Source organism: Xiphophorus maculatus, chromosome 7, assembly GCF_002775205.1.
Source record: "Xiphophorus maculatus strain JP 163 A chromosome 7, X_maculatus-5.0-male, whole genome shotgun sequence".
In the NCBI taxonomy this organism is placed as follows: domain Eukaryota; kingdom Metazoa; phylum Chordata; class Actinopteri; order Cyprinodontiformes; family Poeciliidae; genus Xiphophorus; species Xiphophorus maculatus.
The window spans coordinates 24,886,480-24,911,532 of NC_036449.1; the positions used below are offsets into that span (position 1 = coordinate 24,886,480).

The 25,053-nt window shown below is 37.3% G+C and overlaps 1 protein-coding gene across 2 annotated transcripts in view; it reads right to left on the reverse strand.

The window, feature by feature from the left end:
• Positions 1-314: 314 nt before the first annotated feature.
• epb41l5 (erythrocyte membrane protein band 4.1 like 5) overlaps positions 315-25,053 on the reverse strand; it is a 37,456-nt gene continuing 12,717 nt past the window's right edge. The window contains exons 9-26 of one of the 2 annotated variants that reach the window (XM_023337126.1): positions 24,807-24,894; positions 24,634-24,722; positions 24,455-24,524; positions 22,185-22,354; positions 21,575-21,681; positions 20,657-20,675; positions 20,262-20,307; positions 19,914-20,032; positions 14,278-14,429; positions 13,347-13,444; positions 13,131-13,265; positions 12,925-12,992; positions 5,855-5,926; positions 4,540-4,615; positions 4,177-4,257; positions 3,879-3,941; positions 3,639-3,781; positions 315-3,192 (exon numbers count right to left, since the gene is read on the reverse strand). In XM_023337126.1, coding sequence (XP_023192894.1) covers positions 3,123-3,192; positions 3,639-3,781; positions 3,879-3,941; positions 4,177-4,257; positions 4,540-4,615; positions 5,855-5,926; positions 12,925-12,992; positions 13,131-13,265; positions 13,347-13,444; positions 14,278-14,429; positions 19,914-20,032; positions 20,262-20,307; positions 20,657-20,675; positions 21,575-21,681; positions 22,185-22,354; positions 24,455-24,524; positions 24,634-24,722; positions 24,807-24,894 — 1,666 coding nt within the window. In that variant the 3' untranslated portion in view covers positions 315-3,122. Of the gene's footprint in view, positions 3,193-3,638; positions 3,785-3,878; positions 3,942-4,176; positions 4,258-4,539; positions 4,616-5,854; positions 5,927-12,924; positions 12,993-13,130; positions 13,266-13,346; positions 13,445-14,277; positions 14,430-19,913; positions 20,033-20,261; positions 20,308-20,656; positions 20,676-21,574; positions 21,682-22,184; positions 22,355-24,454; positions 24,525-24,633; positions 24,723-24,806; positions 24,895-25,053 lie in introns of both variants that reach the window. The other variant, XM_023337125.1, reaches the window with a different exon arrangement.

Sequence of the window (25,053 nt, forward strand, 5' to 3'; positions counted from 1 at the left end):
ATACCAAAATTAGAAAACCAGTATTTTTCAAAATCACTAAGCAAAAATAAATATTTTCATATTTTTCAGAAACAGAGAAACCAATACTATCTGACAACTCTCCAATCTCAAAATATGAAAAACGTTAAGCAATTCATTTCAAATTTGGCTTGGTGATTAAAGTCAAGACATTTTTTAAAGACGTGTACAACCCCATAAAATGAGGGTACACCTACATGGTCAACTGGTAAAAACGCATGAAGAGGAACTGCTTTCAAATGTAACAAGTGTGAAGCACGGTGGTGATTGCATCATGAAAGAATGAGCGACAGTCATTTTCTCCTGTAACAAGGTTTTACTGAATCATGATCCAATAATACTGAACAGAAGGTTTGTAGCATTTGAGATGTCGCGAGTTGTTTTTCCAGTTTTGTACGTCTGCTACTACTTTTCAGTTAGAAACACCAAAGATCTTTAGCAACTGTACTATATGTAGTTTCAAAAAATATATATACTTTATATGATTCGACTTTATATCTACAGCCATAACCATTTGCTACGACATTTCTTAGATAACACAAAGTTTGAAAATTTGCTGAGTATAAATTATCTACACCTGCTAGAGTAAAACAATATAAAACATTTGTCTGTTTTATCATCTGGATAATTACTATACATCACTGGAGTGAGTTACTAAAGTAAAAAAAAAAAAAAAAGAGTCCGTGTCAATACTTTGCAGGGTGTAGCGATACATGTATCTGAAATACACTAGCCTATGGAAGGATCATTCAGTTACAGGTGACCTCCGCTTTCAGGTAGAAACAGGTGCAGCCATTTGTTTTTATTGCTTTAAACGCAAAAACAGAAAGTCAGGAAATTTGGCTAGCATCTAAAGCAAGCCATGCTGAAACCAATGGAAGAATGGCTAAACACAAAACTGCTTTGTTTTGGTATAAAGCAGACATCCTGTTTTGTGTACTGCAGCAGTGAGAAGTAAGTGTTGGAAATATGGCAAGTCATATGGTCATAATTGTGCATTTACTTTGTGGGCCATTAAACCTCTTTTATGTCAAGAAATTTAATTTATAATAGGCAAGGAGGACCAAAAAAGTGGTAAGGGAGGTTCATTTCTGATTAAAAGACAAAATGGCTTGCCATATATTAATGACCCAGCCACTTATTTGCTTTTGCACAAATAAGTCTTCAGAAAGATTTGTTGGATATTTGTAAAAACAGAGATACTCATCAGGGTTCCCACACAACATCATATAAAAAAAAACTTCTGTACTTTTCCAGGCTTTAATTTCTTAAAGGAATTTTTAGCAGAAAACGTACTTTTTGGGGTTTAATATTATAATATTTATTGTTGAACTCAATAAGCAACTTAAACTAAAGTTGGCCATTAACTCAGCAGTGAGGTAAAGGGCTAAATCACTATTTTTTGTTGGATTCATCTTATTCACCACTCAGAAAGATTAGACCTTAAAAAGCAGAATAGGATTCTTTTATAGTAAACAGATATTCTCTAAAGTGTCATTATGTTTATTGTTTTTGTAAATATTCATAAAGTAACAGCTTTAGTGCTATCTTTGGCATCTAAATGTTATGAGAGCCATTTAACGAGCCACGAGGCCATTTTAAAACCCTTATCAGCAAAAAGGAGCAACAAAATTACCCCAGTTTGACCTTTTAAGTTATTGTGTATTTATTAGTGGTTCTCAGGAAGCAAAATGGCCAATGAGTTTGAAAAAACACTCAAGTTGTGATGCATAAAATCTAAACCCTTGGATAATAAAAAGGAATTTATTATTGGAAAAATGGTTTAATCCATACTTATCTAGACAAAAAAAAAGATGACGATAGCAAATTTTACACTTTCTGAGACGAGGTACGAACCCTGTTAGTTTATTAGATTTTAACTTAAGGCATGACCTTTTAGCATTTAATTCAAACTGAATTTTTAAAGAAAGTGTATCTTTGTATTTTATAAATTTACCAGTACACAAATGATGCCTTGTTACTAATCTATAGTTATTTTTTCTCTCTGTTTGCAAGATAGTTGTTTACCATTTCTAAGAAGCGAAAATATAATTTTTTTTTGCAGTCCAACCAAAAACCAAAGAGCTCTGATTTATGTACCGCTACACCCCAAAACCTTGTGTCTCCAACGGTCTAACTCTTGCTGTTTACAAAATCAGCCTTAAGAAATTTCACACTTTGTTTCTCCTTAGCAGACTACTTCAGCTTTTGTGGATTAAACGGCGTCAGACAGAAACATATTTGAACTGCGGCATTTCCAGCATTCTTAGATCACACGTGTCGAATACATTCAATTTACATAAGGCATGAGAGAAGCTACAACATGTTAAGACAGAGGTCAAGTCCACGCAGTCCCGTTGTCACAGCTTGTCAACAGCTTTCGCTTTTGGCATTTCGATGCCCGATTTAGAAGCTAAAATAAGCGTGCCTGATGTATGAAAAATGTGAAAATTGTGGATTCAAAAGAAGGGGAAGAAACTTTAATTCAAAACAATAAAATAAAACTTAATATTAGTGGTTATGATGAAGCTTACTAAACTGGATTCAAAAAAATTATGCAGGGCTATTTTCTACGCCACTGAAACAACCTGGAATGGGCATTTTAAAACAAAAATGTAACAGTAAAACATATTTATAAAACCAACTTTCTCTGAAAAGTCCAGTGTTGCAAAGAAAATCCAGTGAAGCTTTAGTATCCAGTGCTATAGAAACTCAAAAGTGGACTTTCGAGGTTCAGCTTGACGTCCTGGAGCAGCTCAGAGATCCAGCGGTACCAAATGCCACGGCTACAATGAAAACTTTAAGTATCTAACACTTTGTGTCTCTTTTGTTTTCAGGTTATAGCTCCACCTTCACAAACACAACTTGAAGATACTGACGTCGTTAGAGGAGATCTGATCAGCTTGGATGGATTCAGTTAAGCGGCAGGCAGATCAACCCCCTCCTAAAAAAACAAAATAATCACATGCGGTTGAGATGATAATGCTGCATGTTTGTAAAAAATAGAATTCATCCTATGGTGAAAGTGATTGTAGTTCATGTGAAACGTGTTGCTTTGAAGCTGCCACAGTTTGTGGGGAAACGGTCTGGAAGAGGAGACTTCATCAGAGTTCGGTGGTCAGGAGGCCTCTGGGTTTGGCTCCGTCCTCCATGACGGGCGGCTGAATGTCGGCGCTGTAGGGAAACACGGCCGGTTATACGACTACCTCACATATGTAGGTGCAACTTCATCGATAAACAAGACAACTTGCTTCACTACATTTCGGTGTCAGAATAAAATGGATCATAATGACTTTTCAAATTTCTTTTAAATTCTGCCTGGAGATTTAGATTTTATCTCATGGTCAAGATTACTCCATAAACTTACACCTTTATTTTAAAAATGTATTTTCCTTCTCAACACTAACATTCAAACAGAATGGATACTTTTAGAGAAATAAAAGGGTTTTATTTTAAATTTTACATTATGAGAGTTTAAAGGCACCTAAATATATTTAGTAAACTTTTTATATTTCCTGTTTTCTGCAGCTTCAACGCTCAGAATTGCAGCTCACAACCACATAGCTTTGAAATTACATTTCAGTTTTTGTACTCAGGTTTTAAAAAGTAAATAAATGTACCTTGAAGAGAGAGTGTTGTGTGGGTGAGCAAGGTGAGCAGGGGCTGATGGGAGAACTGCTCCCCCATCAGCAGGGGGGAGGAGAGGAACCACCTTAGGCGACGTCTCCATGTCAATCAGCCCGTTTGTAAAGAGGCCAGCAGGCTGCTTTAGAAAAGAAACATGGAGGTGAGTTCTTAAAACAAAGGTTACGAAATCGGTTTCATGATTTTCAATCCCAGATTAACTTCATTTGACTCACAGCTGATGCAGGAATGATCCAGCGAGGTGTGATGAGAGGTTTGGGATGCTGCAGAGGTGGCAACTGGAACACAACAAAAAGACTCATATTACGTCTCTAATACGGAAATAAATAGACAATTTGTCATCTAGTAACAAGCCTTTGGCCTGACACTTGTGTTGGGCTCTGGTTTTTAAGCAGACATGGCCAGGTAGAAGATATAACTATAATTCATTTTGTGCAGGTGACCTCATAAAGAAATAAAAATGTCTGTTTCATGTACCATGAACGAAAGAGAAAAAAAAACATCGAAACTCACTAGAGGAGTCGGATCAGTGAAGTCGATCAGGTTCTCAGAGAGAACACCAATGTTCTGAATATCAAATTCCTCTGCTTTAACCTGAATTGAAATAAAAAGTTGTCACCACAACAAAAAATCCAACAGAACTAAGACTGGCTTCAGATTGGCTCTATGATCCAATCAGCACCAGAACCTGGACTAAAACAAGCAGTGATGGACACGGTGAACCTATTCCAAACTATTGAAAATTATTTCAAATGAAACTCAGTTTCTGACGTTACTATTTTGTTTTATATTTTTATTTTATTATTTTTGGAATCTGCATATTTCTAGACTCTCCCAGCAGATTCACAGTTCCCATTTTAAATGAGGCCGAGTTACCTTTGGTGCCAAGCCTTCACTGACGGCAGGAATCTGGGGAACAGAAGAGTTCGAGTCCTCCGCCAACCTCTCTGCACTGAAGTGGAACAAAAGCATACAAAAGCACTAAGGATTTCACACAACGGTTAAGAAAGAAAATAAATAATCATAATTGCAATCAGATGGACATCTTAATAATACAGTGGTAAATTAAAACACTTCCACTGCAGTTTAAATTGCACCCATGAACCTGGAGTCGTTAACAGTTTGTGAATCTTTTGATCAAAAGTGCATCCGTGTCTAATTTTTGGTGTGGCTATGCCAGCAATTTCCAGGCAGAAACCAGGTCATGTGACTCACCTATGGCACACATACAGGCACTACACAAACAAACCAGCAGATGTCAGCGCAGACTACAAAGAAGATTATGGATCTCTGAGTTAAGGCTGTGATGTTTGGCTTTCCTTGCCAAACATAAAAAAAAACTTTCCTTTTTCTTTTTGTTTCAACCAGAAATTATTTTTCCTACACTTCAACTATCTTCAGTCAATCCCAGGCATGCTTTCAATTATTTATAAAGATGTTTTTAAATAAGTTATTTAGGTTCAGTGAACTGTGTTTCCATGCATTTTTCAGGTCCTTTTCCCAGAGTTCCCAGTATTTACTACAAAGGCAATAAAGAAGTCCCATTGAATACAATGTAAATATAAAAATATTTTTATTAAGTATGAAACACAAACCCCAGGATGGATAGATAAAAACAGATGATGGAAGGAAAAAATGAATAGAAAACAGATAACACATGGTCAAAATGGATGGATGGATGGATGGATAGATTGATGTTGGCCTGTCACAATAAATTGTACCATAAGTTATTGCGATCAACGATAATATTGTTGCTTTGTGACGATTTTCAAGTAATATATTGACAATGGTGTAATAATGCTAATTCACCCTCTCAAAGCTTAATAAACTTTAATTTTTTAAATAAAACTACGGATTGGACCTGGGAGACATTTTAAATATCTAAAATAAAACACAACCAAAAACAAATAAAAAGGAAATAAAATCCACACACAACCGAAACCATAAATAAAATGAAGTATGAAGACTCTGTAAACAAAATTGCTCTTCAAAAAATATTATTCACCAGAATGAAAATAATCAAACTCATTTTAACTTATGTGATTAATTTATTAATTCCTTATTGAGAAATGCTAGGTTGATTAATTAAAACAAATGATAGCGATAAATACATAGACAACTAATCTGAAAGAAAAAAAATCACCAATAAATAAAAACTCAAACCTCTTCCTGGTTGTAAACACACACATACCAGGCAGCTGTAGAGGAGACTAGTGAGGCCGGCCTCAGCAGGTCCCAGGAGTCTTGGGGGTCTGGTCGGCTGCTAACAGAAAGAGACGAATTACTGCCCATTGGGCCCGTACGAACCTTCAACCTGGCAAACACACAACACATGCTGCTTGTAGCAGCAAGCAGCCATGTGTTGCGCACACCTAGTCTCTTTTACAGAAACAAAACAAACCATGTTTCTTAAAGGAAGGGATGAAACTGATTCTTCTGCAGTGAGAAATTCTCAATTTAACATTGTAAAAACATAAAAAAAGTTTATGAAACATCTAAGATAGTTTAAACACAAAACCATTTACAGTCATTTATGTCCACTATTTATATATCCTAAAAATGTTTGCAAACATACAGAACGAGCACAACTTTTGTTCATTAACTGGACTGATTTTATGACACACACTTTCCTCCCTATAATGTTAATAACAATCATGTAGAGTTTGCTTTATATCCAGTTTGTTTATTTCAAAACTGTCAAGAAAATCCGAGCTCATCCCACTTCCCCATGCTGGAGATTTTAGTTTAACAGTAATAATAAATAAAGTTATCTTTAAAATGAATCACTCAAGTGACATCAAGGCCCAACAGTAGACTTAAGTGTCAATAAAATAAATCTGGTTGTGTGTGTTGTTTTTGTCTCATGCAAACTTTGCTTTAATTCTACTTTTTTCTATCTAATCATAAGAAATCATAGTCAGACAGAGAGAGTCATGAAACAGGAAAAGCAGGTTTCCTGGAAAAAGAGGAAGTAAGTTCCAGCCTGCAGATTTATAAAAAATAGCTGAGACTATTCCTTATTTTAAATCATGAAAGTTTAAAGAATGAAATCTAAACATTTTGGTAATTTGATAAGATTCAAAGTAAAATACTTATATTAATATTGGTTTACTTGTAATAATATTTACACGAACATTTGTGGGAACAGTTACAAGAAAAACAAGTAACTGTAACTTTGGCATCAAATAATTAGAATCATGTATTATTCTTGGTTTCTTTTCAGAAAAACATCTGTAATAACTCACATTAGGATTATAATAAGTATAATTAATAAGTTATGGTTATAAAATCATAAATGAATGATAAATCAGAGAAGCTGAAGAAAATAAATGTGATATAAGTTATGGTTATAAAATTATAAATGAATGCTAAATCAGAGAAGCTAAAGAAAATAAATGTGATATAAATGTGATTTTGACATTGAACTTGAAATGGTGTAAAAAGGTGTAACTGCAATTAAACATCACTGATATGTTGGAGGTAGAGAGTAGGTGAAAGGTGAAAGGCAAGGAACTAACAGGAGAGCAGAGATGATCAACGCCTTATTTAGAGAGTAGGTGAAAGGTTGTGCAGGCAATGGACATAGGAGGTTGAGCAACCCTGAGACATTAGCACAGACATCAGGAAATGTCTGTAAGACAGTGATGGATATGAGATCATCTGTCTGAGCAGTCAGAAACCCTATAAAAGGTGAGTGCAAAAGAGGAACCGTTCGTTGGATCCTCCGGGCAGCTTCGAGCCAAGATCGAGATGGACAAAGAACTCTGCAGCTGAAGAAGAGCCGGGGCCACGGAGCCGAAGACTGTCCGGCCATGGGGACCAACCCGTCAGCCCCACAACCTGTGGCTTCAAATCGCACTTCTCTCATCGGCTGGGTTCAGACCCCAAAGACAAAGATGAAGACAAAGGCAAAGACAAAGAAGAAGAACTGGTGCCTTCCTTCCTGCCAGCACCAAGTCCTGTGTGACCTCACCATCCATGCGGAGAGGAGGCTCATCAGACCTACAGAGATTCCTGCCTTCGCTGATCAACATCTTCCTCCTGCGGCAACACCTTCTTCATCATCAGACCTGCGGAGATCCTGGCCTTCATCGATCGGCGTCTTCCTCCTGCTGCAACACCTTCTTCATCATCAGACCTGCGGAGATCCTGGCCTTCATCGATTGGCGTCTTCCTCCTGCTGCAGCACCTTCTTCGTCGTCGTGCCAGGTCTGGGGTTCGAGGCGCCATGCTCCGTCCGTCTCTCTCAAAGGTTCCCTTTTTTTTAGTTCTCAGTGTCAGCAGTAGGGAAAGATAGACTAGATGATTGATTTTACTTATTTGATTATTTCTGCTACTGAATTAAGCTGTACTGACCCTTGCAAAAATGCCTTACTAATAAAATATTTAGCATAAAGAAAATCTAAAAGATGTTGTGGACATTCAGTTAATGAGTCACCTTAAAGTTCTTTGATGGTTGTAAAATAGCTGTGATGTTTGATTCTGGAGAGGAAAAAGTTTAAAATGTTTTTAAGTTGCTGGTAGCCCAAATTTAAAACGTCATCCTTGGGACTCGCCCGAGTCACTAAAACCTACCTGGTTCAATAACAAATGCAAGTTGTAAAATAAGAGAACGAGCGACCGTTAACAGGTGTGCTCTGTGAAACTAGTTGGCTGTAGGCTGCTCAGTCTGGCTAATTCACAGAGGGAAGAAGGGTGAGACACCTGGATGTAGGCCGTTAAAAATCAGGTGAATCGTTTCTCGAAACCAGCTTAAACAGAGTTTACTTCAGTTCTGGACAGGGTAAATCCCGGCAGATTTAGGAAACTCAATTAACCCGTTAGATGGAGAGCTGGTAGCACATCTCCCCTCTCAGAAGAGGAAGCAGAGAGTGAGAGAGTAGAGACAGGAAGGAGGGGGGGGGTGTTGCGCAACAACAAGTGGCGCCCGAACAGGGACGGCGCACAACTGAGTAGGCGGGCCCCAAAGATACCAAGTCAGTGAAAACAGATGTGAGACTCTGAATAGCTCACTTGGGTTACTAACTCTTAGGGAAAAGAGTTAGTGGTGACTGATAAGGCCATCAGTCACAACCCTCGCAGTAACTGTATAGCGTACAGGTGAGGGAAAGCTTCTACTGAGGATAGAATGACCGGATCCAGACAGTGAAGCTAGTAGCCAACATAGTCTAGACCCATCCCTGCTCAAGAGCGCAAAGAGAGGCTTTGGGGGATAGACAACTCGAACCGACAGAGAGACGGAGTGATGGATGATCACTTCGAGGAGGAAAATCTGGGGAAGAAACCGGAGGAAGCCGGCCGTCCAGATCGTTTGGAAAAGGAGGAGACCTCAACAGAACTGCATCAACTTTCTGCACAGCTACCCAGGGCACCCAGGACAGCGGATGGAAGGTTTGTTCATCAAGAGCACAGTCCCATGGGGTTCAGTCTGCATGGACGTAGCAGAGCCAATGGGGATAACAGGAAAGAGAGGTGAGAAGTACCTCTTGGTGCTGATGGACACAGTGACAACTGCTAGAAGAGCAGGTCTTCCCCTGCAGAGGAACTCCGTTCACGTCACAGAAAGCAGGGAGGCGAAGACACTTCTCCTTTTTGCTCAGAGGAGGAAAAGGGAAGTTGCAGCTCAAAGTGTCACTGAAAACAGGGCAGAGAGTTTGGATTAAAGCTCAAGATCGGCCTGCAACTACGGTGATCAAGCTGAGATTCAACGCCCGAGTTTTTGTAAAGCAAGTACTGAACTTCAACACAGTACTACTGATGAAGAAAGGGGTCCATGAGGAAGCAGTGCTCAAGCCAGTTCTTAGCTACAGCGAACCAGAACATTACGAGAAGATGGCCAGAGAATCAAGCACCATGCCATCCTACAGTAGACTGGCCACTATTACGGGAAGGTTGCCGTTCAAAGAACAACTTCAAGGCTTTGGACTGGGAGGGCCGTGAAGAAATTGGATTATGCTAAAGAAGAACTCCTGTCACAACCTGATGGATTAAAATGGAAAAGGATCATGATTACGGATAAAGCGTCATGATGCTTATGCTTTTTGCTTTGCTCTGCTGAACAGCCAGAGTTTTTTTTTTTTTGAGGCCTTCTGTCTCAGCCCATCTTCCCTAAAGAACCATCCCACATCCTGAAGAACTGACAGTTCATCCAGCGAAGGTTCCTGTAGAAGAATCAAAGCGATCCAAGTTTTCTTCGACATTCATCACCTCATGGGGGAAATCAAAACTCCAAGGAGGGGGTGTCAAGAGAAGTGGAGTTTTGATGACTACACTGAGCCCTCTGTGACAACTGAGGATGAAGAATCTGCATCTTCACATCCCAGACGAACATCTTCTCTTTCCAGGGGATGAGGACGGCGAACTGCAGGAGGGTGATGGACTCCCAGCATGTGAAAGGTCTGACCTCGTGGAGGGGGTGTCAAGAAAATCCGAGCTCATCCCACTTCCCCATGCTGGAGATTTTAGTTTAACAGTAATAATAAATAAAGTTATCTTTAAAATGAATCACTCAAGTGACATCAAGGCCCAACAGTAGACTTAAGTGTCAATAAAATAAATCTGGTTGTGTGTGTTGTTTTTGTCTCATGCAAACTTTGCTTTAATTCTACTTTTTTCTATCTAATCATAAGAAATCATAGTCAGACAGAGAGAGTCATGAAACAGGAAAAGCAGGTTTCCTGGAAAAAGAGGAAGTAAGTTCCAGCCTGCAGATTTATAAAAAATAGCTGAGACTATTCCTTATTTTAAATCATGAAAGTTTAAAGAATGAAATCTAAACATTTTGGTAATTTGATAAGATTCAAAGTAAAATACTTATATTAATATTGGTTTACTTGTAATAATATTTACACGAACATTTGTGGGAACAGTTACAAGAAAAACAAGTAACTGTAACTTTGGCATCAAATAATTAGAATCATGTATTATTCTTGGTTTCTTTTCAGAAAAACATCTGTAATAACTCACATTAGGATTATAATAAGTATAATTAATAAGTTATGGTTATAAAATCATAAATGAATGATAAATCAGAGAAGCTGAAGAAAATAAATGTGATATAAGTTATGGTTATAAAATTATAAATGAATGCTAAATCAGAGAAGCTAAAGAAAATAAATGTGATATAAATGTGATTTTGACATTGAACTTGAAATGGTGTAAAAAGGTGTAACTGCAATTAAACATCACTGATATGTTGGAGGTAGAGAGTAGGTGAAAGGTGAAAGGCAAGGAACTAACAGGAGAGCAGAGATGATCAACGCCTTATTTAGAGAGTAGGTGAAAGGTTGTGCAGGCAATGGACATAGGAGGTTGAGCAACCCTGAGACATTAGCACAGACATCAGGAAATGTCTGTAAGACAGTGATGGATATGAGATCATCTGTCTGAGCAGTCAGAAACCCTATAAAAGGTGAGTGCAAAAGAGGAACCGTTCGTTGGATCCTCCGGGCAGCTTCGAGCCAAGATCGAGATGGACAAAGAACTCTGCAGCTGAAGAAGAGCCGGGGCCACGGAGCCGAAGACTGTCCGGCCATGGGGACCAACCCGTCAGCCCCACAACCTGTGGCTTCAAATCGCACTTCTCTCATCGGCTGGGTTCAGACCCCAAAGACAAAGATGAAGACAAAGGCAAAGACAAAGAAGAAGAACTGGTGCCTTCCTTCCTGCCAGCACCAAGTCCTGTGTGACCTCACCATCCATGCGGAGAGGAGGCTCATCAGACCTACAGAGATTCCTGCCTTCGCTGATCAACATCTTCCTCCTGCGGCAACACCTTCTTCATCATCAGACCTGCGGAGATCCTGGCCTTCATCGATCGGCGTCTTCCTCCTGCTGCAACACCTTCTTCATCATCAGACCTGCGGAGATCCTGGCCTTCATCGATTGGCGTCTTCCTCCTGCTGCAGCACCTTCTTCGTCGTCGTGCCAGGTCTGGGGTTCGAGGCGCCATGCTCCGTCCGTCTCTCTCAAAGGTTCCCTTTTTTTTAGTTCTCAGTGTCAGCAGTAGGGAAAGATAGACTAGATGATTGATTTTACTTATTTGATTATTTCTGCTACTGAATTAAGCTGTACTGACCCTTGCAAAAATGCCTTACTAATAAAATATTTAGCATAAAGAAAATCTAAAAGATGTTGTGGACATTCAGTTAATGAGTCACCTTAAAGTTCTTTGATGGTTGTAAAATAGCTGTGATGTTTGATTCTGGAGAGGAAAAAGTTTAAAATGTTTTTAAGTTGCTGGTAGCCCAAATTTAAAACGTCATCCTTGGGACTCGCCCGAGTCACTAAAACCTACCTGGTTCAATAACAAATGCAAGTTGTAAAATAAGAGAACGAGCGACCGTTAACAGGTGTGCTCTGTGAAACTAGTTGGCTGTAGGCTGCTCAGTCTGGCTAATTCACAGAGGGAAGAAGGGTGAGACACCTGGATGTAGGCCGTTAAAAATCAGGTGAATCGTTTCTCGAAACCAGCTTAAACAGAGTTTACTTCAGTTCTGGACAGGGTAAATCCCGGCAGATTTAGGAAACTCAATTAACCCGTTAGATGGAGAGCTGGTAGCACATCTCCCCTCTCAGAAGAGGAAGCAGAGAGTGAGAGAGTAGAGACAGGAAGGAGGGGGGGGGTGTTGCGCAACAACAAAACACACAACATTCAGTTATTCCCTTTTGAAAAAGCTCCTTAAAAAGTAACAAAGGAGAAACCTTGTTAATGTCCTTAGTGCAAATGAGAAGTCCTGTTATTAGTTTGAACTGAAAGTGACATAATGCTTTGAGCTTTGCTGGGAATATTCATGAATATTTAGGAGGTTAATCTGTTCTAGAAGCCAGAGTGTTGAGAATGCAGAGAATGACTCAGTTCAAGACTCAGTAGAAGGAAAGATGAGATATTTCGACAGAAATTTTGAGGGTTTAAGTTGTGTACATTTTCAAGTTAATATGCTTTACTGTCAGTTTTTTTAAAGTATGTCATTTCTGGGCAATATTTGTGACATTGAAGTCATATTTAACCAATGTAAAAACAAATTTCTAGGAAAAACATTTATCCTAAAAGAAAACACTAAACCAAGAGTGGAAATGCATTTTATTCCACATTTATCTGCACACCTAGAAGGTGTAAAATTAGCACTTTTCTAGATTTCTGCTTACACATACTAAATAAATAAAGCATAATACTATATCAGTTTTCTATTATATCTTTAAAGAATCCTCATGTTTTCCATGAGATAATTTTATTATCTAATGTTTTTATTAAACGCATACCTTGCAGAGGTTTCCTGTAAGTTACAGTTCTTGTCACCAGCCATCATGATAAGTTCCTCCTGATGCCCCTGCACAGAAAACATAGATGTGCGCCAGTAAATGCAAATGAAGTAAGATTAAATTTATCATTATCTATTATTTTTCAGATCAAACAGTAGAGTATTGATGCTGCTGAGTTAGCTGAGTTAGTAACGTCTGGTTCTCACCTTCAGAGCAGCAGCTTCAGCTTGAGCTTTCAGGATGTTGCTCTTGAGATCCTCTGGGGTGCGCAGCGGAGTGACAACTGGACTACTTCCTGCACTGTTCAGAACGCATTTCTCTGTGAGCTTCACCACGTCGTCCTGAAATTGGGATCAGGGCATTTACAAAAAAAGACAACACGCAAACAAAATGGCTCAGTGTTAGCAGAAATGGATGCTCACCTGGTTGTTCATGGCCACATTAATGTTGACATTATTTCTTGGGGTAGCAAGAAGTGGGCTGCTCTCCAACTCCAGCTGCTTCAAACGAGCTGCTGCTTCTGAAATGTTAATAACTCACATAAATAAACCCAACTCAATTTTATCAATGCTCTATGAAAATGCTCTATTTTACATGACTGTGTGCGAAATGGGAATATATACTTTATCTATTCCAGGGTATCTGCAGCTTTTAGAAAGTCAAGTTGAAGGCTTTTTCAATGCCACCTTTAATAAAATGTAAAACTGAAAAACTCCAAATATCAAAGTTGGATATAATCATCAGTGCAAAAAAAGCTAGTTAACTAGCAAGAGTACATTAGCAGCACAAAAAGGTAGCATGTTATTAATTAACGGTAGACTCGACCACCTCGAGTCACAGCATGCAATGACGTCTGACAGAAAAGTCCCACAAGAAAAAAGGTTAAGTAGTTCTGCCACAACAAAAGACCTGTGAGTAATGTATTTAAGACCAACTCACATTTTTTAAAAATTAATTTAAGGCACTATAAAGCCTTAGTTTTAGACACACAAATTTCAGATTTTTAAGGATAACCTGTATTAACTTTTTGACCATTTGCTTTGTGCATTGTGTTTTTTCATATGGTCTTTTTCTTGCTGATGTGAAATTTCTATTTTCTGCACATTAATGGACTAAAGTATCCTAAGTAAAGGCAAACCAACAGTAAAAGATATTACAATAAAACTAAAAATATTTGTTCATAGGTCTTGATAGATTTATGGGTAAAACTGCAAAAGCTTTTAAATAAATTCAGCTTAAATATTTGGAGCATTTCTAGTGCCTTCTTAAATTATTACTTTTGTCATTAAGAGTCCAATGTAAAAATGCATTTTCCCACCAATCCAGTTGGGAGTATGGCTTTTCCAACCTTACCAGCAAGACTGAGAGGATCTTCTGCAGGTACGCTGGCAGCGGCGTAAGCAGCACAAGGTCCAACCTCTTCTGCAGCTGTGATGGGAGGAACTACGGAAGCCCTGAGGACGTCGTCAATGCACGTCTCCATCAGGTCAGCAACTGCGGGCAAGCTGCAGGTACAAGGACCGGGACATAGCTAAAAGGATCTGCCATAAAAGCACTAAATTTAGCAATATATTACCAAAAAATACAAGTTTTTTTTTTTTAAACAAAAATACCCAGGATCACAAAGCTTACCTCTGTTATCCACAATGAACTCAGCATTGATGGTAAAACAGTTCCATTTATCAGAAGACAACAGAATGTGAAAAGGACTCCAACATCCCCAAAAACCAAACTCCAGCAACAAAAGTGGATATAATACACATAACCCGCTGAAAAACCATTTAATGAAGCCAAGCTGCTGTGTGAACACAGACATTCAAGGCAAGCAATAACTTCTATGGGGGAACAAAAAAACAAAGCAATATTTTCAGAATTATCAGAGCTTTAAGCAAAACATTTGATACACAGACTTTGTTACAAAAGCTCCAGCAGAGACCTGGTATCTACCTCATATTTCTGTTGCCTGGAGATGAAACTTAACTCAAACTGTGATGCATATTGCTGTCCACTGCCCAGAGTAGATGGGAATTAAAGGATAAATATTCCCAAAGACAGAAAATCCAAGTAGAAAACTGTAAACAGCGAGGAAAACATTGCAAGTTATGAAGCGAATCAGAGGGCCTTGCACCCACCCCTTGAACATTTTCTCTTGTAAGAAAACAACAAATAAAGGTGGTTTACTGGGACATTACGAAGAGGTAAAATGATGCATAGTTTTAAAAGTAATTTCACCAGTAAAAAACTGAATGTGGTCGGCATTTGTTTCCCTGAAATTTTACTGTGATGTGTTTAAATAAGATTCAGTTCAACAAAACCACCTACAGAGCTTTAGATCAGCTCAAATCCTGCAAAAACAGCATAATTATTTTCAAGAAGTTACACAAGCATCTGTTTCCATACATTAGTTTATTTTTTGAAATTATTTCAAAGCATTTTAGACAAATACATAATTTGGTTGCAGTTATGTAAACATGTTCCTAATGACTAATATTGTTAAATCACCTTCATTATTTGCTTTGTGCAACAAAGAATCAGCCTACTAGACTAGCCATACTAAACATTACAATAAATTTGAATTCCTTCCATGAAACCTTTCAGTGTAAGTACTATTGATGTTATTATTACAAATAGCATAATTGTAGGATTTACTTATGATTCAGCATAATAAATATTTATTTAATTGTGGCAGAAGTTGGATGAGACGGAACCTACACAAAAAAAACCCAAATCTGACACTGGAGACAGAGACAAGAAGCCAGCTTCAAGCAGGAGATAAAAAAAAATCTTCCTGCATTTCTGTCAGTGAGGATACAGACCTGATTGGGAATTTTTGGAATGTACCTCCAACAGAGGGAATGTGGTTCTGTTCTGTGGCTTCAGTGTGTTCACGCTTTAATGCCCTCTTATCCGACTCCCTTTTACAATAAACAAATGCGTGAAATGTTAGAACAGATTACAAATAAAAAAAAATTAAGCCAAAAAAATAAAATAAAACAAGACTAAAATAAAAAGCAAATCAAACTACTGTAGCTCAGAGAGAGTTTGTAAAACAGTTGGGACCATCTGATTCTTGTTTTCTCAGAGAGTTGAGAATGAAATGAAATTCCTGCACGTCACACTGATACCTGATGATAATTTCTTCATTAGGTGGGGAGGAGAGGTCAAGGAAGCACGTTAGGAAAGAGAAAAGTGGTGAGAAATGGGACATAAAAAGAACCTCATGCTAGACTCTGGGAAAAGTCAGCTTTTTACCCCAATTAGTCTTACAAGCAGTCTCACTCAAGAGGTTCCTTCATAAATACCAGCAACTTTGAAAAGAGAGTCACTTCGGTGCAGAGCCTCTCATCATTTAGTGGGTAACAAAGTCATCAGAACACAAAGTGAGAGGATTCTCAGTTGGGCTTTGATGAGACGGAGGCAGGAAGGATGGATGGATGTGTGGATGGGAGGATGAACGGAGGGAGATGGATACCTGATGAAACATGTAGAAAGAAGAGGTGAAGGACAAGGGAACATACAGGAGATGGGAATAAAAATAAAAACAGGAAGTGAATGTGCTCTTAGGTTAGTGACACGAAAAATCAGGAAGCAGGAAAAATGGGAATGTAAACCTGAAAGGTATTTGGTGAAATCATTTCTCTTCAATTCAACATAAGAACGCCCCAGTACATGGGTATGAAACTATAATAATGGGTGGGGTTAAGATAATTATAGGTGTATTGCGTAAATTGCGTATCTTTTCAAGTTAATGATTTTCTCTCAGATATTTTTTAAAGTTTATCCAGCTTGTTTGGCGATTTGTAACATTGAAATCATATTCAGTCGAGGTGAATGCATACATTTCTTGGAAAACACTAATTTCTCCCAAAAGAAAAATGTCTACATGTATCCACACACATCTAGATAATACATCCGATAATTGCTGTAAAGCGGAATTTCTGTGATGCATAAATGTGCAAACTCTTGTAGTCAATTAAGTATCTCGGCAAAGGAACCTGTTGGATCAAGACAAACATGCAGCTTCAGATTTTCTTCTTCATTGCTTTATTTAAAACATCTTCTGAATATTAGAAATAAAATAAATCTTTTTTTTTTTTCTTCACAGGCGGGTTGTACAGGAAAGAAAGGTCAGGAACCTCTCCTGTAGTGAATGGTTTATGGGAGTATGCTGCACGTCTGGGAAGATTGGGCTCAATATGTTCAAATAAAACCAAAATCTGAAGTTTTATTCATTGCAGCACTAAGAGGTTAGAAGAAAACATTCAGCTTAAAATTAACCTGGTCGATAATCGTTCAATGACTTCATAATTTCATATCTATCTCTTAAAGCCGAGAGATAAATTTGAATCAATTTGGCTGTTATTTGTATCTAAGAGGTGTATTATTTTGTTTATATGCCAACTTTGTGAACTCTGACTTTATGAAATTGTTTAGTTTTGGGATTTTGCTATGCGAGTATTAGATGTTTTAGGGTTGTTTGTAGAACTAATCTAACAGGAGGAATTGGTTAAAACCTTTGTCAGACCTTGGTCTGATTTGTCTTGATTTTAAAGGACAGGCTAATTAGCTTTTTGTGTATGCTGAGATATTTATGCAAAAGTATACAACTTTAAGAGTCTAACAGGAATGAGCAAAATCATAAAGACAGATTGCTTCATGAAACAAAAGTGACAAAATCTGGTTGATATTTTAATCAGTGAAGTTTGGTTTTTATTAAAGCAGGTTTGATTTATTTACATATCTGAAAAGCAAAAAAGGACACACCTACCAACTGATTTTGCATAAGTAGAAGTGTCAGGGTCTGTGTCAGCATAAACTGTAATAGGATTATAATCTCATCAAGAGTGGCTGCTCATGTTATAAGAGCAGTTACAGGCTGCGGCACTGCATACAAAAATCAGCGACATCAAGCAAGAGAAAAAAAACATAAGGAAAAGTAAAACAGATTAGAGAGTAATATTAGTAATTGAACATTGTCACACTGATAGCCTCCTGCTTACTTAAACTGTTTTAGTTGTGGTATCTTTTGGTTAATTTAACTGTAATGCTGAGCTCATCCTGTTATTTAGACAGAGCACACTGGGACCTTTAGATCTTCTGTCTGTGCTTGTAAAGCCTCGACAGCTCTGCCTTGTGAAGACAGCAACATGTTTGCTACTTGTGTGATTTTATTTTTGGCACCATGTAAGAATCTTTTTGAACTTTCTTAAATTCAGTAATATGAAATTGTATCAAGTATAAGGTTTTGTGTATACAAGTCTGTCAACGGAAACCATTTTAGTTTGTTTCTCTTAATATTTTGTTCCTGTGATGTATAGGTAAAATATTTTCAAGAGAGGTGTTTTAGTGAAGTTTGCATTGGAGAAGGCAGACAGGATGCACAGATGACCAGAAAAAAAAAGAAGCTACCGTCTAGAAGATACCAAAGCTGGAAACAGAACAGATAAAAAGAAGCTGAAATCAAATCCCATCCCTGATTCAAGCCACCAAAAACATGATCCCAGCAGAGGCTCCCAAAATCATCACAACTACCTCCACCAATCAGATTGGCACTTCATGCTGATTCAAAAGTGGGCAAACAGCATATCACCATGAACTGCAGGGAAACATTAATCCAAAGCCAAAAATCAGGATGCCTGCAGCTGCGCTGCGACTGATTGGTTAAAGCCAGAGCCGAGTTTCAGAGTTTGGTTGTACCTACCAGCCTGCTGCCAGATCAGGACAATTTATCCTCAGTACATGTTAATACTGGAACACACAGGGGGACAATGTGGGTTTATGACAAATAAAGTTACTTATATGCATATGCACAGGATTCTTATTATCACAAACTCATACAAGTCTATAAATCCTTAATTACAGGGTTTGGAAATTTTTCCCCACAGTAAAATTCAAGCACTTCTCAAGCTTGAATTCAAGCACTTCTCAAGGCAAGTTTACAAACTTTTCCAGAATCTCACTTTGGAGATTCAAAAAAAAAAAAGAAACAAAAATTAAATGAAGACAGTTTCACATCACTATGATTTATTACTATTATTAATAATATTTTGTAAAAGTATCCTACATTCTACAGCACGAACAATCTAAAGAAAAATAATTTTTTTTCTGATTTAAATTCTGACAGCAAGAAAAAAATGTGTACAAGTCCTTTTCAAAAATCTGGTTTTAACTGTAAATAAATTCCTAATTTAGGCTTTTAATTAAATAATAAATTACACTTTATTGAAAAATTGCGCAGTTTGAATATAAAGCGCTTACAAGGACTTTATAAAGAAATCAAGCACTTTCCAAACCTTGAAAACACCTTTTTGAAATTCAGGCATTTTCAAGGATTTCAAGCACTCATGTGGATCCTGTCACCAAAACCTGTGATAAAATAATCGCATCTATATTTGAAAGTAAGATTTAAAAAGTCCGACAGTGTGGATATTTAGATGAAAACGTAATATATTAAAATATACAGTATATACATTTAAACTTGTTTTACAAACACATTTGAATTTCAACAAGAGATCAGCCTGAATGCTGTATTAAGCAACTACTGTCCAGTGAAAATCTTTATGCAATGACACAATATGCATCTTATGTTCTGCTCACTTGCAACACTTTTGAAACTTGAATATTTCACAGTGTGGTCAAGTAGCTAAAAAGTTACACAATTATTCCTTTTTTCTCTGGATTTGGTCTTTCTTCTTCCATCCTTTCACTGCTCCCAACAAGACAGGGTCAGCGGATAAGCCATGCTAAGCCACTCACAGGGCATTACACCATGAAAAACACACCTAGCTATCTGCCCAATTCTATCAGCTCTCAGCAGGGAGCAGCCTGCCTGACCCAGCCACTCCTAATCTGACTTTGTTTTCATCATCATTAGTGAGGAATAAAGCCACAGCCACTTATAAAAAAGCCCATGTTTGTTGTATTTTTTTATACGGGTAAAATAATTACAAGTTGATTTCAAAAACTCAATGGATTCTGAAGATACTAACCCTCGTTTTTCTCCGCCGGGACTTCTGGGTAAAGCTTCGATTTCCATTGGCCCACAGGTTGACGCTGCTACCGGGCTCACAACAGGCATGCCAGACCAGGCGCCTCTGCTAGAAGAAACCTGAAAATAAAATAAATACAAAATGATTAAAAAAGATCAACAGGACCACACTTTGAACACCCTTGATCTAAATAAATGAAAACAGCTCAAAAAAAAAAAAAAAAAAACGTACCCTGACAAACACAGAGGAACATTTAAGTTTTGAATGTTAACTTTGTTTTCAGTGGGTTAACGTAGAATTCAACATTTTGCTCCACATTCCTGATAGAAACATACTTGAGTTGCTCACCTTGTTGTCTTTGTTGGAGCTCACACCATTACCTGAAGAAAGAACACTGAGAAAAGAGACAAAATAGACTTCAATAAATGACAAACAGAAAAGCTGACTTTAATTTCAGTCAAACAGTTAATTACTCTGAAATATGCTATATTGCATTAACTAGGTCTCCTGAGAGCATTTCTTCATATTACAATATTCATTTGCAATCTGTTAAAAACTAATTTGCAGAACAATTTATTTTACTACTGGACTGATGAAAACTGAAAAAAGCAAAAACAAAAAAAAAACTTAAAGCCAAACCTTTATGATTTTAGCAACCTGTGGGGAACTATGAAAATGTATAACAGCAGAGTGGATACAACAAATCTCTCAAATAATAGAACAAAAATTATATTTATACTTACTCCTGGGTGTTGAAATGTCCTGTAAAATATAAACAGTTCATTGTGAGATACAATGCTTTTCCCCCAAAGCATTCAAAGATTCAAAAAAAGGAAACATGAATTCTCAATTCTGGACATTTCCTTTTCTCACAAAATAATTTAAGCAATTTCATTCAGGTGAAAGTAAAATTGTCCATATTTGTTGAGAACTATGTAAGACAAACTAGTCAGTTGTTACATACGTTTACTCTCACTTTCTGCCGCCAAGAAGTGTCCCATGTCATGTAATGGGCAATGTGATTTTAAATCAAAGAGATTGTGGCTCTATATGACTCAAGCCTGTGCGCCGCATAAAAAAGTGGTGGCACACAGGCTAATTTCCCGTCACTCTTTGAAGTTAAAAGGATAAGAGAACATTCTGCTCAATCAAGTCACAGTGGTTACAAGTAAATATTTTGCAAGACTTTATCGTGTATACAGTCAGAGTAATAATTAAATGTTTCAAAACAACTGCAGCTTTAATAAACGAGACTGCATGAGGAGCCTTATGGTCTAAAAGTCTCCGTAATAAATTATTAAAAGGTTTTTGTTCATGTCTTTGCAAGGGGTGCTGATAATTGTAGAGAAGACTGCATTGATTATGTTCACCAATGATGGCAAAGAACTCTCTGAAACACTTTTGATCTTAGATTATTTCTTTGTCTTCCATCTTGCCTTTAGAGTAAAAAAAGAAATGTTTAGAAAGACTAAGACTAAGGGCTTTTTAAAGCCATTTGCTCAACTGTTAGACTGCTTTTATAGAGTTCCAATGCTACAAAGTATTCTAAAAGAAAACAATAATTAGATAGAGCAGATTAAACTCAAAGTTACCTTCAGTTTATGATATCCTCAAATACAGTGTTAGTTTATTTCAGATCGATAAGCCTTAGTTTACATCACCTCTGTTTTGCAAGGTTCTTCTGGAGTATCGCCGACTGGGTCTCCTCTCAAACGAGGTTGACCGCCTTGTTTTACTGGCCTTGGTTGTCTGATACTCTGTCTTTCCACTGGTCAGAAAAATAAAGCAGAAAAACTTTATTTTTATCTTCACAGTTCCTAACAAACTCCAAATCTACAGTGAATTTCACTTTTACTACAATAACTATCAGAGCAATGACCCCTGCTGAACTCTGTAACCATCCAGGCGATAACCTCTTTCTAACAACAAAACCCTGCAACCCCTGTGTTAAATCAACACCACCACTAATGCTTATCTTACTGGATACCTTTTAAACACACAGAGGGGAGCAAGCTGACTTCTGCAGTATGTTGACACCAAGTAACAGTGGTGTACTAATTTTGGTATGTATGGATACAAAACGGAATATTTTGCACACTGAAAGTGAGTTTTTAATTTTCCAAATTCTTCACTGGATACACAAAGGCCTGGAGAGCAAACTATTACCTTTTTCTTTCAAGAGTACCTGAAGTTTTTAGTAGTGACAACATCACTGCTAAAATTCAAATTTCAATGCTTTTTTCCCCTTGGTATTCTCGGTGCATTTGTTACCTGTATCTGAAGCGGGACCCCATCCGTATGAATCCAGAGCGCGCAGAGTTTTTCTGTACTGGCCCTCTGAGCCTGAAGAACGCATGGTGCTCCACTGCACACTTCCACAGATGCTTACAGGCTTTGGGGTGGTCCATCCTGAAGACAAAGGTGTGCTCCTGCTCTTTACCCTAAAGGGGGATTTAGGGTAAAATAAAAAGTTTTTAGATAAATAACACTCCATAAAAACATTTTCTTGATACAAATGCTGCTGCTCAAGTTCAAATAAAAATTAAAAGTAGACATCTCTGTTCCCAGTTGGAGTTCCTCTCCAGAGGTTGCATGAGTCTTACTGTTTCATACATTCCTAACAGAGTTGTTTAGCCTCAGAATGCAGGATTACTGGTGATTTCTGGAATTTATAAAACTGGAATGGGAAAAAGATCTTTCAGTTTACAGGATCCTCTCCTGTGGAAGCAGCTCACAGTTGTAGTCGCAGACACTGTCTACTTTTAAGACCAGGCTTAAACTTTCTTTTTTTCAGTAGCTTAGGTTATCTTGACCTATCTCTGAGGAAAACTTGTCTGTTTGTCTTCCAGCAGGCTAAGCCTATAACTTCACAGACATTATCTCCTACTTTCTATTTATGCATGATTTCAGTCCAATCCATCCATATAATCTAATCTCTACTTTCACTTTATTATTTTACTATACTACATAAACAGTATTAAATATATAGGTATATAGTATAAGATTATGTTTTCTATGTAAGCTATTGATATATAGTCACCTGTATTTTAATATAATGGGTATATTGACTGTATATTGAATATTTTAATGAAAACAACAATGCTTTTATTTAAGCACAGCTAATACTCCTTTATTTCTATGTATGTCACTTAAAAGTAAGGCAAACGTGTTTTTTTTGTCCTCCCCTACTTTGCAGAAGTAACTGGCACACTACTTGCTTTCGGTATGAACCTGCTGAACAATGGGTTAGGGCTAACAATGAGCTGGGATTCAGCCTCACTCAAACAGAAATCACAAGATTTATTTCAGAGTTAGAATGCTGACTCACCATGTAAAGACATCTTAGAAACACAACCAGATTAAAAACTGATTAAGTAAAAAAAAATCAACATACTTATGAATTTACCAACATTCTTGGAAAACAACAAAGTTTGATGAAAATGTTTTAGTTTTTTATATGTAAAGTTTTGTTAACTTTAGCATTATATAATCTGATTTGGGAAGCAAAACCAAAATTATGAATGCCACCCTTCAATATTTCACTAAAAGGTGAATAGCTGAACTGAGAACAAGGTAGTGTGACAATATTGTTTAATTTACTCATCAGTCTAACTGCAGAAAGAAGGAGGTTTTCAAGCTGAAATTGAACTTCTGTGTGATGTTTGCGTGTGTGTGTGACAGAGAACGAGGTAGGGGCGACTGTGCATACCAGAAATACCAGAGAGGGCAGGTTTCTTTATTAACCTCACTCAAAGACCCCCTGGACGAACATAAACAGATTCTTTGTCTCTCTTTTACAGTATTATTACAGTAGTTTTTTTTCCCTCCATAACATTGTAACACGTTTTACGGCTCATATATTCCAAAACATATTTACAGAAAAAAAAAAAGCTTCCTTTAAAAGGAAGAAAAAAATCTATAAATTAAGATGAACACCATTTGTTTGAAGTACCTGAAATTTGGTACAATTTTAAGATTTATGCAAAATTATGAAACAGTTTCTAGATTATTGTACAAAACAAAAATAAAATTAGGTCAGTTTTGTTCCAGTTGAACGACCAAAATATTTCGTATTTTAAGCGCCCAATAGGTGCAAACATAAAATTGTAAAATATTTTGTTAAAAGGAGATAACCAGGGAAGGCTTTGCTATCAGAAAAAAGGCCTGTGGTTGGTAGGTTGGGACCTATGGATGGAGTTTTATGGAGAAAGTGCTAGACCCTTAAAATTGGTTTCTCTTTCTTCAAAATGATAATTCAGCCTTTGATATGTTTGAAATAGCTAATATTTGTAGGTTTTACAAACTCTCTCTCCAATTGAAGTGGCATCTTAAATGATCAGAAGCTTTTAGCTAGAACAGCGAGTTTTAATCCCATCTGTATCCACCTCTCTTCTTCTCTCGCCTAAAAAACGAGAAAATAGGTCCTATTGTCGCAATACGCCTTGTGTGACAATAAGTGAATGTTGGTTTGGCACTTGACTAATGTGTAGATAGATGTACATTTCTGTCGTCTAGGTGATGGTGTGAGAGTTTTGGTTCACCTGGTCATCGTCCTCCACCACTACCAGGGTCAGTTTGCTCTTCTTGAAATCCAGACGAGTTATCTTGGGCCTACAACAGGGAAAATACCTAATTATGCTGAATATAATATCAGATTTAGAACTTGTAAGAAAAATGAGCAAAACAAAAAATATATACACTATGTTATAACTAAACATACCAGAAGAAGAGTCCGATCTTAGTTTGACCTTCAAACACCAGAACTCCAGTAGGAGTTAAACCCAGGCTGTACTCATTACCGTCCCTTGCCTAAACAGACCATGGATGACTATTAATGTTTCTTCTGCACAACTAATTGCTTAGATATCTATAGTCAAGCCATATATTATTCACCTTGACCATATGCATGTCCACTCCGTACATTTCCAACCACTTTGCTTTATTTAGGTAGTTAATATCAGCCAGTCCTGGCATCTGACCTCTGAAAAGGAAAGCATGAAATTGGATGAGCCACAAAAAAAAGAGAAAAAAAAAAAACTTACAAAGTGTAAAAGTACAGAATGAGGGAAATTTAATTCTAAAAACAATATTTGTCCTGAACGGTTTACAGATCTCTTTTTATTCTAAATTCAGTGTCAGT